The 16,175-nt window shown below is 42.6% G+C and overlaps 1 protein-coding gene across 5 annotated transcripts in view; it reads right to left on the minus strand.

The window, feature by feature from the left end:
* atrx (ATRX chromatin remodeler) overlaps positions 1 to 2,853 on the minus strand; it is a 230,120-nt gene extending 227,267 nt beyond the window's left edge. For 3 of the 5 annotated variants that reach the window (XM_060832474.1, XM_060832471.1, XM_060832470.1), the window contains exon 1: positions 2,276 to 2,443. Coding sequence is in view for 3 of the 5 variants with exons in the window: in XM_060832471.1 (XP_060688454.1) it covers positions 2,276 to 2,295 (20 nt within the window). In the remaining 2 variants the exon portion in view is untranslated. Of the gene's footprint in view, positions 1 to 2,275; positions 2,444 to 2,763 lie in introns of those variants that run through there. The other 2 variants (XM_060832473.1, XM_060832472.1) reach the window with 2 other exon arrangements.
* Positions 2,854 to 16,175: the final 13,322 nt, after the last annotated feature.

Raw genomic sequence — 16,175 nt, forward strand, 5'->3', positions numbered from 1 at the left:
ACCTCGAATAAGCAACTTTCATCAGGTTGCTTCAATAAACTTAAAAATATACAATTCATTAAAACCAGGAGCCTATGCTTTAAACGCTTGGCCAAACTGGTTATCAACCAAACTATCATGCAGGCCAAGAGTACTAATTCTTTCATACCCCTCTACCCTACCCACAGGACAAGACAACAGTTCTGCGCAGAAATTACGAATGGAAATACAAGCATAAATGCAGCTGAATAGGAATCCAAACTAAGAGTAATATAGATTGCTTTCTCACAGTTCTTTCAGTTTCTTGTCGACAGGATCATATTCCTTCATCAGGAATGAAGGACTTATGCCCGAAATGTTGATTCGCCTGCTCCTCAGATGCTGCCTGACCTACTGTGCTTTTCCAGCACCACACCCTCAACTCTGATCTCCAGCATCTGCAATCCACACTTTCTCCAAGGATCATATTTCAGTCAGCCAGGTGGCAGGCCAAATGGACACAGATCCTTCTAATGAGTTAACAGTTCATCTTTCAGAGTGTATGAGGAGATCAGACATAGTGATCCACAGAGCTCTGATTATCAGCAAACAGTACTTTAAAAAATTTCTCCAACTAGTTCCCTTTAAAAGACTATATTGTCATCTAGGGATTAAAGGGATAGACATTTTACCCATTTCCAGCTTATTCCAACTATTCATAATTACTTCATGTATTGCATTTCATCATGTATTACAAGAACATAGACTCAGACCAGAGGCTGTTATTAGACAACGTTCAGAGTTTTGGAAGGGGCTCAATCTGTTTAGATCAGAGCAGTGCTGGAAAAGCACAGCAGGACATGACGCATCCGAGGAGCAGGAATATCGACGTTTCAGTCAAAAGCCCTTCATCTGGCTCAATTTGTTTGCCTACCAATTTTACTTCATTAAACACCCTCTTGTTGCTTGTGTAAAAACTTTTCTCCCAAAGTCACTCAGTTCTTTTAGCTTTTGCATTCTAGTAAATCACAAGGCAAATCTTTTGCAACTAAGGAATAGTCTAAAGCTTCCATTTTTCAGTTCTCTCAATCCGACAATGTGTCATCAACATCATTCTCATAAGCAGCACTATGCCAACGTAACCTTCAATACAAGTACACCCCTCACTTCACCTAAAGTATAATTATTTTCAATCTCTTAGATAGCTATATTTGGTGATGAACAAGGTTACACAAACGAATAATATTCAAATATGCAAAAACATACAAGGAATACACATCAGTAACAACATTCCTAAAGGACTAAAAGAAAGATAAAAGCACCGCATTTAGTTGACCCTTCAGAAACAGCTCGTTAACAATTCCTCAGAGTCTGGTACTCTGCTATCAATAAACAAACTCCACAACTCAGAAGCAGGATATGTTAATAAGTGAACTTTCATGGACTCCAACTGAAATGAAACGAAATATGCTTCTAATCCGTAGGGTGAAGGCCTTCAAGACCTTTAACACTGCGCCTGAAAATGCATTCAGTTGAAATGTTACGAATAATTTGAAAGTATTCTACCCAAGGTGAAGGTTACTTTTTTTTTGTTCTTACAGTTGACTGCAATTAAGTTTCGTTCGCTAACTTAACGGCAACGTTGCACGGGTCCAACAATCCACTTGGCAGAAGCCAGTGCTAGATTCAAAATGGAGAATCCGAGAAAAAGCTGTCCAGTGAAAGTGACGTTTGGCCTTTGCATCACTATCTCTCTCCACTCCTCATCGAGTGAGGAAGCAACAGCGTCTGACGAACACCAGACCCGCTACATACGAATGTATATGGATGTGTGTTTATGAGACGAAACTTCAATGATCAGCGCGCGGCCTTGAAAGGGAGCCTAACGCGCAATTGGGGATTTCCTTTGGGGAAAATAATCGGCTTCCTAAACGTGAACCCCCTCGATGCAGCTCAGCAGAGAGCGCGCTAACGGATGAGGCGGGGGGTTTCCTACGTGCACCGGAGGCAACAAGGCCGCCATTTTTTTTAAGGAAAGGGCCTTCTTCTGGAGCCTCACTGAATGTGATCGGAGGGAAACGGGGGGGGGGGAAAGAGAGAGGAGAAAGGGGGGGAGAGAGAGAGAGAACAAGTGCGAGCGCCTCGGGGATCTGACAGGGGTGGGGGAGGGGTGTGAGGTTGAGCCGCCGGGGCGGTCATCAACGGTGGGAGGAAACGGGGGGGGGGGGGGGGCGAATGGAGGCACATCGCCCGCCTCAGCGCCGGGGCCGACACCGACACCGCTGGGTTTTCCCTCCTTTCCCGCCCGGAGGAGTACCTGCGCGGCTCTGCTGTCATCTCTCCCGCGGCTCCCGTGGAAGGTGCGGCTTTGCTCCTCTCATCGGCGGCGATGGCTCTCCCTCCTTTCTCCCTCTCCCGCCGCGTCACTCCTCAAAGCCTCCGGCCTGCGACTCTCTCTCGCCTCTCCCTCCCCTCCCCCCACTCCCGGCTGTTTGTCCGCCTACACCCCGAACAGACAATACCGCGCCATGGCGCGCTCTCGCTCTCTTTCTCCGTTCGCTTCACCGACGCACAACCCTCCACCCACCTCCTTCCTTCCCCACTTTCTAATTGGACCCGATGCTTCCAGTATCCTCTGCGCCCATTGGTCGCTCCGGAGGTACCCGGAGCCCCGGGCCTACCATTTCACATGAGGACGGACCGAGAAGGAGAAAACACAATCAAATTCAAAAGATACCTCGCGACAACCTCCGCTTTCCTCCCGTCCCAGACCCTCGTCTCCTTCTCCCAACAAGGAATGCCCACCTGTCATCCGCTCACCGGCCCGACTACATCGTGAGTCGGCCCGTCCTCCCACCTCGAGTCCTCGCCATTGCCATCGAGAAAAGGAGGTAGTTCCTATGGTGACCGAGGCTGTCAGCCGCAAAGGTCATGTGCCGCGCCCCTTCATCCAATTGGCTCGCGGGTTGACACGCGACGTCATGGAAAGATCACCCCGGGCAGTAACCGTTGATGCTATTGGCTGCTTTCGCAGCTTCTACACATTGATTGGATGATAGTGATGTTACCACGGTAACTGTTGCTATGGCTAATGGGATGTTCAGGGAGATAACCAACTAGAAAATATTATTTCGGGGAAATCAGATATTGAAAATTTAATTGACTTTATGGAGAACAGACGCTGTGGTTGCAATGTTCATCATTTTCTTCACGGTTATGATCTAATTAATGGTGCTGTGTAGGACAGGCAAAAGAGCAATTAAATAGTTGTAAATAAATGTTGCTAATGATCTATGTAAGGTGTATATCCTATTCCTCCTCCACACATCCACTTATGATGCTAATGATAGCTATATTTTTAAAAGTGCAAAATATCATAAGATTACAGTGTAACATTTGACATCCATACATTTGCCCCTATTTTCACGAGCATCTGCCTCCACAGCACCATAGTATTGTAGAAATAGAGTTTAATAATTATGTTGCTTGGTCTCTGAGATAACCTTTGTAACTTTGATACCAGTTGTCAGGCTAGGAAGTTGGAACTCGTACAGGTCAGAGCATGCTGTTCTTTAGCCTAACAATCATATACAGACAAATATATATTTTTTTTAATTGGCCTGAGCTTGTATAAATATCCAAAGACCCATGTTAAAACTTGGTAGCAACAATTCTGGGTGGATGATGTTTTTTCTCAAAAAAATCAGAAGAACCAATATGCAAAATAGTGGATAAGCAAGGCAAAAAGTCCTGAAAATTCTGACTTCCCAAAGAGAATAGTGATTGAGTGACTTAAAATGAGGCAAACTCTAAAGTTGCTGCTTGTTCTTGCCAGTCAAGCATTTAACACGACCTGTTCTTTCCAAAGGGTTGTGGGTGGTCTGATGCAGCACCTGGATGTCTGTTGTGCAAGACACAGTCCCACAGGTATAGAACAGCCTCAGGTGTCCATTGGAAACAACAGTTCAAAGTCAGTACTTTCGGGTTGCACCTGAACTGGAGGGGTACCAATTTCCTGGGTGGGATGTTTGCTACAGCTCTTTGAGTGAGGTTAAACTAGTTTGGCAGGGGGTTGAGAACTGGAGCTACAGATCAGAGGATGGGGTAGCTGGTGAACAGGAGATACAGCATACAGAGGGTCTGTGAGGAAGGACTGTTGATAGGACAAAGTTGCAGTCAATGTGAGAGGTTGAAGTGTGCCAAGTTTAACACACGATGTACCAGGAATAAGGGTGATTAACTTAGAGCATGGATCAGTACTTGGAGCTACGATGTTCTTGCCACTACAGACATTTGGATATCACACGGCAGGAAGGGTTGTTGGATGTTCTGGGATTTAGATGTTTCGAAAGGAATAGAGAGGGAGGTAAAACAGGTGAGAGAGTGGTATTGCTAATCAGGGATAGTATCACAGCTACAGAAAGGGAGGTCATTGAGAAGGGTTTGTCGACTGAGTCAGTAGGGGTGGAAGTCAGAAACAAGAAAGGAGCAGTCACTTTATTGGGAGTTTTCTATTGATCCCCAATAGCAACAGAGACACAGAGGAGCAGATTGGGAGGCAGATTTTGGAAAGGTGCAGAAGTAACAGGGCCATGGGTGACTTCAACTTCCCGAATATTGATTGGAACCTCCTAAGTGCAAATAGTTTGGATGGAGCACATTTTCTCAGGTGTATCCAGGAAGGATTCCTGACTCAATATGTAGACAGGCCAACTAGAGGGGAGGCTATAATGGATTTAGAGTTTGTCAACGAACCAAGTCAGGTGTCAGCTCTGTCGGAGGGTGAGCATTTTGGTGATAGTGATCACAACTCCCTGACCTTTATTATAATCATCGAGAGGGATAGGAGCAGACAGTATGGTAAAGTATTTAATTGGGAGACAGGGAAATACAATGCTATTAGGCAGGAGCTGTGAGGCATAAATTGGGAACCGATATTTTTCAGGGAAATGCACAACAGAAATATGGAGGTTGTTTGGGGAGCACTTGCTGTGAGTGATGGATAGGTTTGTCCCACTGAGGCAAAGGAGGGATGGTAGGGTGAAGGAACCTTGGATGATAAGAGATGTGGAACATCTGGTCAAGAGGAAGAAGGAAGCTTACTTAAGGTTGAAAAGCGGGGTTCAGTCAGGGCTCTAGAGGGTTACAAAGTAGCCCGGAAGGAACTGAAGAATGGACTTAGGGACATGAAAAAGTCTTGGTGGGTAGGATTAATGAAAACCCCAAGATGTTCTACACTTACGTGAGGAACAAGAGGATGCCCAGAGTGAGGATAGACCTAATCAGGGGTAGTGGAGGGAACTTGTGCCTGGAGTCGAAGGAGGTAGGGGAAATCATTGATGAATACTTTGCTTCTGTATTCATTAGTGAAAGGGACCTTGTCATTTGTGAGGAGTGTGAAACAGGCTATATGCTCGAACAAGCTGATGTTATCAAAATACACCTGTTGGACTATAACTTGATGTTGTGTGATTTTTAACTTTGTCCACCCCAGTGTAACATAGGCACCTCCGTATCGATGTGAAGAAGGAGGATGTGCTAGAAATTTTGAAAAACATGAGGACAGATAAGTCTCCTGGGCCAAACTGGATAAACTCAAGGTCACTACGGGAAGCGGAGGTAACAGATTGTTGCAACTTTGGCAGTGATCTTTGCATCCTCACTGTGGAATAGTACCAGAGGATACTCTCGGAATTACAGTGGTGGGAAAATTATTGGAGAGGATTCTGATAGACAGGAGTTATGATTATTTGGAAAAGCATAGTTTGATTAGAGATAGTTAGCATGGCTTTGTGAGGCACAGGTTATGCCTCACAAGCCTTACTGAATTCTTTGAGAATGTGATAAAACACATTGACGAAGGTAGATCAGTGGATGTGGTACATACAGATTTTAGCAAGGCATTTGATGAGGTTCTCCATAGTAGGCTCATTCAGAAAGTAAGGAGGCATGGAATACAGGGAAATTTGGCTGCCTGAATACTGAATACTGAATTGTCTGACCCATCGAAGACAGAGGGTGGTAGCAGGTGGAAAGTATTCAGCCTAGAGCTCGGTGACCAGTGGTGTTCCGCAGGGATCTGGTTGGGATCTATGCTCTTTGTAATTTTTATAAATGACTTGGATGAGGAAGTGGAAGGGTGGGTTAGTAAGTTTGCCGATAACACGTAAGTTGGTGGAATTGTGGCAGGTTGTTGTAGGTTGCAATGGGACATTGACAGGGTGCAGAGTTGGGCTGAGAAGTGGAAGATGGAGTTCAATCTGGAAAAATGTGAAGTGATTCATTTTGGAAGGTTGAATTTGAAGACAGATTACAGAGTTAAAGGCAAGATTCTTGAAAGTGTGGAGGAAAAGAAGAATCTTGGGGTCCACGTCCATAGATCCCTCAAAGTTGCCACCCAAGTTGATAGGGTTGTTTAGAAGGTGTATGGTGTTTTGGCTTTCATTAACAGGAGGACTGAGGTTAAGAGCCGCGAGGTTATGCTGCAGTTCATTGAAACCCTGGTTAGACCACACTTGGAATATTGTGTTCAGTTCTGGTCGCCTCATTCTAGGAAAGATATGGAAGCCTTAGAGAGGATGCAGAGGATATTTAGCAGGATGCTGCCTGGATTGGAGGACATGTCTTACGTTGAGGGAGCAGGGGCTTTTCTCATTGGAGTGAAGAAGGATGAGAGGTGGCTTGATAGAGCTGTACAAAATGTTGAGAGGCATAGAATGGTTAGCCAGAAACTTTTTCCCAGGGCAGATATGGCTTTCATGAGAGGGCATAATTTTAATGTTATTGGAGGAAGGTTTAGGGGAAATGTCAGAGGTTCATTACACAGAGAGTGGTGGGTGCGTGGAATGCACTGCCAACAGTGATAGCAGAGTCAGGTACATTCGGGACATTTAAGTGACTCTTAGCTATGCACATGGATGATAGTAAAATGAAGGGTATTTAGTTTGATCTTCAAGCAGGATAAAAGGTCAGCACAACATCGAAGGCCGAAGAGCCTGTACTGTACTGTTCTATGGTCTAAAACACAGTAGACTTCACTAAGAAGTGATCTCTTTCAGACAAGGTGTTGATGAAATCTAAACAGACTTTCAGTCAGTCTTGAAATCCTTCAACGTTTATTGTAGTCTTGACAACCTTACTATTGGATGCACCTAGTCTAACATAAGTACCAGCAGGCAGCTGTCTCAGAAAGGTCAATTCATGTTATGATGCCACATTGAGGAGTGAGTTTGTTCAAATTCTTGATGGCGTTCTCCCTGGTTTATTGCAGTCAGTATAAGATTTGATTTCAAACAGGCAGTCCAGTGTATGAGACAGGCTGGATACAAATCACAATGCCAGGGACATGATTCGGCTTTGGCCATCAAAGTTAATATTGAGTTTATTGGAGGCCACACTTATTCAGTTGAAGGTTGTTTTAAAGAAACAGTTACCTACAATGCCAAATTTCCTGTTTATGTCTTACAGAATCAGGGCAAATCTTTATTGATTTGGAAAGTTTGTGTCCAACTAGGTCTTATATCGTGGTTTGCAGGCATTCCAGCTCAGGTCAAAGACATTTTATGATGATTACAGTCCACTTTAGAACTACGTTACCTCCCTAGGAATATAAACTTTTTTCTGAAGGAAATTGGATGATATCTTGTGAAGATTCTTCACAGCTTTTCCAGGAGTTCAATCAACTTTATGATAGAGTGAAGACCTTCCTTCACATGTTACTAAAGAGACACACCCAGAGGTAAAGCTTAATAACATTACTATCAGGCCACATTTTGTCATTTCAGGAAGAAATTCCTGTTTACCTGATTCTTCAATGTTGCAGTGCATCAAGGTCCCTCTGATGCTCTTCCAAATGATAGTCAGTAGAACTCTTCACATACTCCTATTATTTTGGGTGTGGGCATCGGTGACTAGGTCAAGATTTATTTAAGAATCAGTGACCATTTAACCACATTGTTTTGGATGTGACCAGGTAAGGATAGCAGTTTCCTTCCTGAAGTAGATTAGAGAACCAGACGGATTTTTTTCCCCAACAATCAACAACGTTTCATCGTCATCACACTTTAAGACTGTTGAATTTTTAACATTATTTTCTTTATTTTTCTACTTAATACCAAGAAGCACGGTGATATTTTAATTTTTAACTTTGATAAAAGCAGAAAAAAACCCAAAGATTTTGTATCTAGGTACTTTTGTATCTGAGATAGCGCTGAGAATGGCAATATTTAACCTTTTTACTGCCCTCACATACTTCTGTACTTGAATACTCATGACAATAAAATCTAATTTTAAATCTATCAATTCCTGATTTTTATTGAATTCAAAGCCCATCATCTGCTATGGCATGATTTGAACTCAGGACCCCAAAATATTACCTGGTCTCTGGATTAACAGTGTAGCAATAATACCACTGGGCCACCTATGATGATGCAAATAATATGACCAGCAGTGTTAATGAAGAAATGCCACTTGTCTATTGAATATTTGAAAGTACTTTAAATACTTCCAACTTGAGATGTCACAATGATCTCTCCATGAACAACAAATAACGTGTGTCTGACGAAATGGTGCAAGATTGCAGAGAACAGAAAATTCTTCATTTTCATCTAGTGGCCCAGATATAGTATTTTAAATAGCAGCTGTTGATGTTAAACTCCCTCTCATATAATCTTTTATTGTACAGCAGTATTTCACAGTAACTATAGATGCGCCCTCAACAGTCCTGAGGCAAATCTTCTGATACAAACAGCAATCTCTGATGAGACTTCCTTATACAGTTGCAGTCCTTAATATTGTACAGTCTTCCCAATGATTCACTCCTCTCTTCATGGGAAGGATATTGTTAAACTTGAGAGGGTGCAGAAAAGAATTACAACGATATTGCTGGAATTGAAGGGTTTGAGTTATCGGGAAAGGGAATAGGCTTGGGCTTTTTCCACTGAAGGGTCAGAGTCGGGGGGGTGACCTTATAATGGTTTACAAAATCATGAGGGGCATGGATAGGGAGAATAGCCAAGGTCTACTCCCCAGGGGAGAAGAGTCCAAAACTAGAGGGCATAGCTTTAAGGTGAGGGGGAAAGATTTAAAAGGGACCTGAGGGGTAACTTTTCCATGCAGAGTGATGCATGTATGAAACAAGTGCCAAAGGAAGTGGTGGAGGCAGGTATAATCATATTTAAAAGGCATCTGAATAAGTATATGAATAGTAAGGGTTTAGAGGAATATGCCTAAATGCGGGCAAATGGGACTAGGTCAGATTGAGATCTCTGGTTGGTGTGGATGATTTGGACTGAAGGATCGGTTTCTGTGCTTTATGACTCTACTCTTCAGAATTTGATGCAAGGAGCTCAAAATGTCATTGTTCTGCTCATGGTACTCTTCAGTTTTTCTTCACCATTCAGCAGTATTTCATTGTCAAATCTTCTTTTCATTGGAGGATGTCATGAATGAGTTAATTGGCAACTGGTCAGGTGTGAGCCACACCTACCTTTGTCCTGATGTGAAGATAACTGGAACCCATCCCTTTCATTCTGGAAGATTTGGGATGACATTACTCATCCTATTCTGTTTTTTCCAACAGCTGAAATTTTGGTTTCAGATGAGCCCTGTGGCCATTGCATTCCTATACTATTTTGAATGACCAGACCAAAGAGAACTGAGAGATTTGTACCTGTAAACAATGACTTTTTTGGAGTTTGGGGTTGTGGAAACGCATTAAATTAAATGGCAATCATTTACTTAATGTGTTGTTGACAATGTTAAGAAAATATTTTTTATGTATAATGTTGAAAATTGAGAAAGTATCACTTGGGGGAATGTAAAGGTAGGGTTTAATGAATATGTAGATGTGTCTCTGAGTTTAATGTGATGTTACTGTGACCTTAGTAATATGATGATCCCCACTATTGGTAATTTTGGACAATTCAAATCTCAGAGTAAAACCTGACTGGATAGATCTTAAGTTTTATTTTTGCAGTTTACTCATCGTAGTCAATCACCAACAATACACAGAAGACTCCCAATGTTGTTCGAACAAAAAGCGCACATTAATACACAAATGAAGAAAAGCAAAGCTATAGATATGACAACTTAGAAAGATCTTAACATATACAGCTAAAAGCAAACAATTAAGCCTCCCCCAGCAATATTCTTTAGACAGGAAGAAAGTGAGGACTGCAGATGCCGGAGAGAAGAAGAGTGTGGTGCTGGAAAAGCACAATCAGTCAGGCAGCATCTGAGGAGCAGGAGAATCGACATTTCGAGCATGAAGAGCTTATGCTCAAAACATTGATTCCCCTGCTCCTCAGATGCTGCCTGACTGGCTGTGCATTTCCAGCATCACACTCTCAACCCATATTCTTTAGACATTCAACTTCAGTGAAGTACCACTCCAACCTTTGATTTGATACTTAACTGCTTCTTATACACCCATGCATACAGACAGACAATACAACTCTGTAAAGATAAAGTCAGTTTAAAATAAATGACAGATGGGTAAAGCACCTTGGTGTGCCCAGTCTTTAAACTCAAAGCATCAAAACTTCTCCCAGTCCAGTTGATTTCCTGTCAATGAGACCACAATGCTGATAGTGACAGACTCAAACGAGAGTTAATAAGAAACACTGATTTTTGGAACTTTCTCAGGTTACCAGAAGATATATCACTGATAGCAACCTGTGCAGCTTGTCCTGCTGTAATGTTTCTGCTTTCTCAGGAAAAAGACCAACCTTACTTTTTTCTGGGAAGCTTCTTGGAGATTTGTTTCTTCAGATCACAGACCCAAGTCTCTCCTGAAAATTCAGTTCAGAGGCTTTTGTAAGGCAACCTGCAGCCAAAGGCTTTTAAAACTAGTCTGTCAACAATTAAAACCACAGAACACATTTCTTATCTCTCTTTAAAGGTTTATTTATCTGCTTTCCACAAAATCAGTAGGTGGCGTACAGCGCTTATTAAGCTGTTGGCTTGAATAAGTCACATTGTGAAAAACCCTTTTAATCCAGAATGTCCAAAGAGTGTCATCTTTCACCATTTCCAATTGGGTTTCATTATGACACAGACTTGAAAACATATACACTTTAGAAGCACAAAAACCCAGAGTTCTTTTAATTCATCTTCATTCATACATTATCCAAAATTCATACAATTTCTTGTCACCTTCTTAACTTCCATTCTATTCCAGTATCATATTCTTGATTGTGGATGCACTATGATATTTTCCAGCACTATGAAAAGTTTTTATAGGGTAGTTTGGATTATTGATTGTCCATAACAAACAAAAAATAATAATTTTTTGCACTAATTTTATTGTAATTGTCCTCAAAGGAATGTGTTCTTGAAATCAAGTTATCATAACCATATTATAAGGATTTATTGATTTACCATTCTCTCTCAATTCAGGGTCCCATACAGTTATTAAAAGGTATTAAGAGGTTCTTTAAAAACTGTACTGGGGGTATTAATAGTGCTAGTTGATTAAGTATTAATTATTTATTCTTAATAAGAAGATAGAGCAATTCTGTAAGTTAGTAAGTCCTAGCCAGTAAATATAACAGTTTATCAATTTCATGTGCCAAATTGTATTTCGTTATGGTATCTAGGCAGTACCATTATCTGATATGCAACTGTTCACTCTTCGTCAGCTGGCCTGTAAGGATGTATCCATTTCTTTATCAGAATTCCATTTTAAACATAATAACACTTAAGAATTCCTTCAGCCTTAGCTTCTATGGATGGTTGATTGTGCAAAGTTCATTGCAGCTCAACTAGCAGATCTGAAGTCAATCAAAGACAACATACCAGTTTTTTTTAAAAAACTCAATTTCTAAAGAAAACCTTGGGATATGTTAACAACAGCTTCTGGTATCACTGACCTCTGGTGATGAAATGGACAAAAGACAGGAGATTGGCAGTAATTATCAGAGCTGGTGTAGACATGATGTGCTAAATAGTCTCCTGCACCTTAATAATTCTGATATTAGGAATGAAGTCACCTACTTTATGATAATGGAAACATTTAGGCTTTGATTCTGATTTCAGCAACTTCCTTTCTGGCCTGAAGAATTCCCAGGATGTTTCCTGCTGTTTATAAGATCTTAAGGCCATAAGACAAAGGAGCAGAATTTGGCCAGTTGACCCATCAAGCTTTCTCTGCCATTTGATCATGACTGATGTGCTTCTCAACCGCATTCTCCTGTCTTCTCCCCATGACCCTTGATTCCTTTACCAATCAAGAACCTGTCTGTCTTAAATACACTCAATGACGGCCTCCACTGCCTTCTGTGCAATGAGTTTACGGATTAACTACTCTCTGGAATGAGGAGGAATTTCTTCAGCCATTCTAAATGTTTGTCCCTTTGCTCTGAAGCTGTGCTCTCACATCCTAGTCTCTCTTACTAGTGGAAGTATCTTCTCCACAATCACACTATCCAGGCATCTCAGTATTCTGTAAGTTTCAATCAGATCTTCCCTCATCCTTTAAACTCCATTGAGAACAGACCCAGAGTCCTCAACTGCTCCACGTATTACAATGATGTTGGACTGAGGTATACAAAGTTAAAAATCACACATCTCCAGCTTCTGTTGCGACACTACGGATTTCTTACAGAAACTCAGCACCCACGGACCAGTTGAACCGGGAACGTTCCTCGTCACAATGGACATTTCCGCACTCTACACCAGCATCCCTCACAATGATGGCATCGCAGCAACAGCCTCAATGCTCAACACCAACAACTGCCAGTCTCCAAACACCGTCCTACAACTCATCCGCTTTATCCTCGATCACAATGTCTTCACCTTTGACAACCAGTTCTTCATCCAGACACACGGAACAGCCATGGGACCAAATTTGCACCCCAATATGCCAACATTTTTATGCACAGGTTCGAACAAGACTTCTTCTCTATGCAGGATCGCCAACCAACATTGTACACCAGGTACATTAACGACATTTTCTTCCTCTGGACCCATGGCGAGGAGTCACTGATAAAACTACACAGTGACATCAATAAGTTTCATCCCGCCATCAAACTCACCATGGACTACTCTTGACTATCTGTCTCATTCGTGGACACATGCATCTCCATAAAAGATGGACACCTCAGCATCACAGTCTACCACAAACCCACAGACAATCTCATAATGTTGCACTTCTCCAGCTTCTACCCAAAACATATTAAAACAGCCATTACCTATGGACAAGCCCTACGCATACACCGGATCTGCTCAGATGAGGAGGAATGTGACAGACACCTGGAAGTACTCAAGGTTGCCCTCACAAGAACGGGGTATGATGCTCAACTCATCGACCGCCAGTTCCGACGTGCCACAGCAAGGAACCGTAATGACCTCCTCAGGAGACAGACATGTGCTGCAACTGACAGGGTACCCTTCGTTGTTCAGTACTTCCCAGGAGCTGAAAAATTACGCCATGTTCTTCGTGACCTGCAACACATTATCAATGAGGATGAGCACCTCACCAAGACCTTCCCCACACCTCTACTACTTGCCTTTAAACAACCGCCAAACCTCAAACAGATCATTGTTCGTAGCAACTGCCCGGCTCTCAGGACAACTCCATACAACCCTGTCACGGTGGACGCTGCAATACGTGTCAGATTGTGGACATAGATACCACTATTATGCGTGGGAACACCTCCCACCTTGTCCATGGCAGGTATTCATGTGACTCAGCCAACGTTGTCTATCTTATACATGGAGGCATGGTACATTGGGGAAACCGAGCAAAGGCTACAACAACGGATGAATGGGCACCGCACAACAGTCAACAGACAGGAGGGTTCCCTCCCAGTTGAGGAACACTTCAGTGGTCCAGGACATTCAGCCTTGGAGCTTTGGGTGACCATCCTCCAAGGTGGACTACGGGACAGGCAGCAGAGAAAAGTGGCCAAGCAGAGGCTGATAGCTAAGTTCGGTATCCATAGGGAGGGCCTCAACCAGTACCTTGAGTTCATGTCACATTATAGGTGATTACCATTGCACTACACACACTCTCACATACACACGGACACCGGTACACACAGATGTGCACACAGACATCCACACACACCCTTATAGACACACACACTCCTACACTCTCACATGCACCCCCTCACTGACTTAAGACACTCTGCACTCACTGCACTCACTACACACACTCACACTCACACCCCCCACCCCAGACAGACAGACACACACAAACAGACAAAGACCCACATGCGCACATATATTTTGTGGGGTGAATTTGTATTTGCAGAGTTACATTGTACTTTGCTCAAAAACTGCATGCACTCACGTAGAACTCTGAGCTCAAAAACTGCATGAATTTATGTAAAACTCTGTTATCTCACTTTTTAGATTAGAATCAATCTAAACATCATGGCATAGACAGAGAACACAGGGGGCTAACACCTTCAACATATTGTCTAGCTATCACCATTGTTCACAGCTAACCCAAGAATGCAACTTTAAAAAAAAGATTTTGTGATTTACACATGAAAGAAGTGAAACTATCACTGTATTCTAACAGATGAAAGGCTTAACAGACAATCAATTTTTCAATGTATAATTTCAGTTACATCACTCTAAATTTTTGCTATAAATTCTGTGTTACGATCGAGCCCTCCACTATCACCTGATGAAGGGGCGTCACTCCGAAAGCTAGTGTACTTCCAATTAAACCTGTTGGACTATAACCTGGTGTTGTGTGATTTTTAACTTTGTACATGTATTACAAGCCTTTGATCCCCAGGATCATTTTTGTAAACCTACTCTGGACCCTCTCCAATGCCAGCACATCCTTGCCGAGATACAGCTCATGATACAGCTCACAATATTCCAAATGTGGTCTGACCAAAGCCTTATACAGCCCGAGTAGTACACTTTTGTTCCTGTATTCTAACCCTCTTGAAATGAATGCTTGCATTGCATTTGTCTTCCTAACTGCTAATTGAACCTGCATGTTAACCTGACCAGAATCCTGAATTAGGACTCCCAAGTCCCTTTTTGCTTCAGATTTCCAAATCCTTTCCCCATTTAGAAAATAGTCCATGCCTCTATTCTCCTAACCAAATGAATTACCTCACTTTCCCACATCGTATTCCATCTGCCAGTTCACCAATTCTCCTAGCCTGTCCAAGTCCTTCTGCAGCCTCCTTGTATCCTCAACACTACCTGTCCTTCCACACATCAGTGTCATCTACAACCCTAGCAACAAACCATTTGTTCCTTTGTCCAAATCATTAAACGTATAATGTGAATGGTTGTGGTCCCAATACTACCCCTGCAGAATTCTGCTAGTCACAGGCTGCCATCCTGGAAAAGACCCTTTATTCCCACCCTCAGTCCTTATTCAGACAATCCTTTATCCATGCCAGTACTTTTCCCCTAACACCTTGGGCTCTTAACTTATTTAGCACTCGGTCAAAGACCTTCTAGAATTTCAAATAAATCACGTCCACTAGCTCTCCTTTGCCTAACTTTCTCATTACCTCAGAGTCATAGAGATGTACAGCGCAGAAACAAACCCTTCAGACCAACTCATCCATGCCAAAACGATATCCCAACCCAATCTAGTACCACCTTCCAGCACATGGCCCATATCCCTCCAAACCCTTCCCATTCATATACCCATCCAGATGCTTTTTAAAATGTTGCAATTGTACTAGCCTCCACCACTTCCTCTGGCAGCTCATTCGACACATGCGTTACCCTCTGAGTAAAAAGGTTGCCTCTGAGGACCCTTTTATATCTATCTGCTCTCACCCTAAACCTATGCCCTCTAGTTCTGAACTCCTCCACCCTTGAGAAAAGACTTTGTCTATTTCTCCTATCCATGCCCCTCATGATTTTGTAAACCTCTATAAGACCACCCCTCAGCCTCCGATGCTACGGGGAATACAGCCCCAGCCTGTTGAACCTCTCCCTATAGCTCAAATCCTCCAACCCTGGCAACATCCTTGTAAATCTTTTCTGAACCCTTTCAAGTTTCACATCATCTTTCCAATAGGAAGGAGACCAGAACCGCACACAATATTCCAACAGTGGCCTAACCAATGTACTGTACAGCCGCAACATGACCTCCCTACTCCTGTACTCAATACTCCGACCAATAAAGGAAAGCATACCAAATGCCTTTTTCACTATCCTATTTACCTGAGACTCCCCTTCATAGTTTCAAGGAACTATGAAGCTGCACTCCAAGGTCTCTTTGTTCAGCA

This window comes from Hemiscyllium ocellatum, chromosome 11 (assembly GCF_020745735.1).
Source record: "Hemiscyllium ocellatum isolate sHemOce1 chromosome 11, sHemOce1.pat.X.cur, whole genome shotgun sequence".
Classification (NCBI taxonomy): domain Eukaryota; kingdom Metazoa; phylum Chordata; class Chondrichthyes; order Orectolobiformes; family Hemiscylliidae; genus Hemiscyllium; species Hemiscyllium ocellatum.